The following is a 1,858-nucleotide window of genomic DNA, read 5'->3' as shown; positions in this document are numbered from 1 at the left end:
CATCGCCGCCTCATCCTCTCGGGACCCAGCGGCACCGGCAAGACCTACCTGACCAACCGCCTGGCCGAGTATCTGGTGGAGCGCTCGGGTCGGGACGTCACCGAGGGCATTGTCAGCACCTTCAACATGCACCAGCAGTCCTGCAAGGTCCCCACATACACGCAGTGTCTCTGTTGGCACTGGTGCCGTGGTCCTTGTGGCCATCACACCATGGCCCCATGTGTGACACCCAACCTGTTCATTGCAGGACCTGCAGCTGTACCTGTCTAACCTGGCCAACCAGATTGACCGGGAGACTGGCACGGCAGATGTGCCACTGGTGATCCTCCTGGATGACCTCAGCGAGGCAGGCTCCATCAGTGAGCTCGTCAACGGCGCGCTCACCTGCAAGTACCACAAATGGTGAGAGTCCCCCTGCACCCCTCCAGCACAGCCCCCCGGGCACCTGCATGCTCCCTGCTGCTCCCAGGGAGGTCCCTGGGCTGTGAGGATGAGGCTGTCCACGTCTGCTGTGCCCAGATCAGCTCTGCCACAGGCCAAGGTGACACAGGCTTTTTCTCATGGGTTTTGTCTCTCTGTCGCTCACTCAGCCCATACATCATTGGGACCACCAACCAGCCTGTGAAGATGACCCCAAACCACGGCCTCCATCTCAGCTTCAGGTGGGAATTCTACATCCCTGGGGTTGTGCGGTTGTGGTGGACAGAAGCCATCACTTACCCCTGGGCAGTTCTGGGATCACATCCTGTGACTGGGGACCCTAATGAGGACCAACCCCCAGGCCTGTCACTGTCATCCCAGCATGGTCTGATTCCACAGCCTTGGGCACATGCGGAGTGGGGGTGCTAGGAGGTCCCACAGGGGTGCTGAGGAGCAGAGCAGCTTGTGTGGAGACCCAGCCCTGACTACCTGAGTGCTTTCCCCAGGATGCTGACCTTCTCCAACAATGTGGAGCCAGCCAACGGCTTCCTGGTGCGCTACCTGCGGCGGAAGCTGCTGGAGTCAGACACAGACGTCAATGCCAACAAGGAGGAGCTGCTCCGAGTGCTGGACTGGGTGCCCAAGCTCTGGTACCACTTGCACACCTTTCTGGAGAAACACAGCACATCTGACTTCCTCATTGGTACGGCCTTGCCTCACCTCTCTCCTCTGCCTTGTGCTGTGGGGAGCCTCCAGGGACTGGGGCCAAACTCTCCCAGAGGAACTCGGGGGGTGACATGCTCCCCATGTCCCCCAGTCTCACACAACCAGAGCTGGTGGGTGATGCACACAAGTGTTGCTCTTCCCTGAGTGGCATTTGTTCCCATGAGAGCTGTCACTGGGGCGTCAGCCAAGGCTACCTGTCCTCCCTTGCACGTTTCCTGGACATGGAGGGGCTGTGTTTTCCCAGGCAGTTCCCCCATGCCTCACCATGCTTTGAGGGGGATAGATTGAACTTGGCAGCCCCTTTCCTTGCCTGGGAGGTGCTGTCTGCCTGCTGTGCCAGGCAGATCCTGCTCAGACACTGCTTCGAGCACTGCTTCGAGGGAACCCTGCCAGCCAGGCAGTGCCCACATCAGTGCTGTGAGCCACAGGGCCAGTGACTGGAGCAGGAGCCCCAGCTCCCATTTCTACTCTCTCCATTCCCCCTGCAGGTCCCTGCTTCTTCCTGTCCTGCCCCATTGGAATTGAGGATTTCCGGACCTGGTTCATCGACCTGTGGAACAACTCCATCATCCCTTACCTGCAGGAGGGGGCGAAAGATGGGCTCAAGGTACCAGCGTGCGGACCTGCTGATGGAACCGTCATGGGGTGGGGAGAGGGGAGTCACTGGGATTGTGGGTGACTGCTCTGTCAGTCCCTGCCCTGTGGCTGTTGT

General features: G+C 59.8%; 1 protein-coding gene across 1 annotated transcript in view; it reads left to right on the top strand.

The window, feature by feature from the left end:
- Positions 1–1,753, top strand: part of NAV1 (neuron navigator 1) — a gene marked incomplete at its 3' end in the record, with an annotated part of 8,385 nt that extends 6,632 nt beyond the window's left edge. Inside the window, exons 16-20 of the mRNA XM_009071962.1 lie at positions 1–147; positions 248–402; positions 591–662; positions 927–1,123; positions 1,635–1,753. The exon at positions 1–147 is cut by the window's left edge and continues 92 nt beyond it. Of these exons, the coding sequence (XP_009070210.1) occupies positions 1–147; positions 248–402; positions 591–662; positions 927–1,123; positions 1,635–1,753 (690 nt within the window). The remainder of the gene's footprint in view (positions 148–247; positions 403–590; positions 663–926; positions 1,124–1,634) is intronic.
- Between the last annotated feature and the right edge of the window lie 105 nt (positions 1,754–1,858).

Source organism: Acanthisitta chloris, unplaced genomic scaffold (assembly GCF_000695815.1).
Source record: "Acanthisitta chloris isolate BGI_N310 unplaced genomic scaffold, ASM69581v1 scaffold37033, whole genome shotgun sequence".
NCBI classification, from domain to species: Eukaryota; Metazoa; Chordata; class Aves; order Passeriformes; family Acanthisittidae; genus Acanthisitta; species Acanthisitta chloris.
This window is presented reverse-complemented; position numbering and strand designations above follow the sequence as displayed.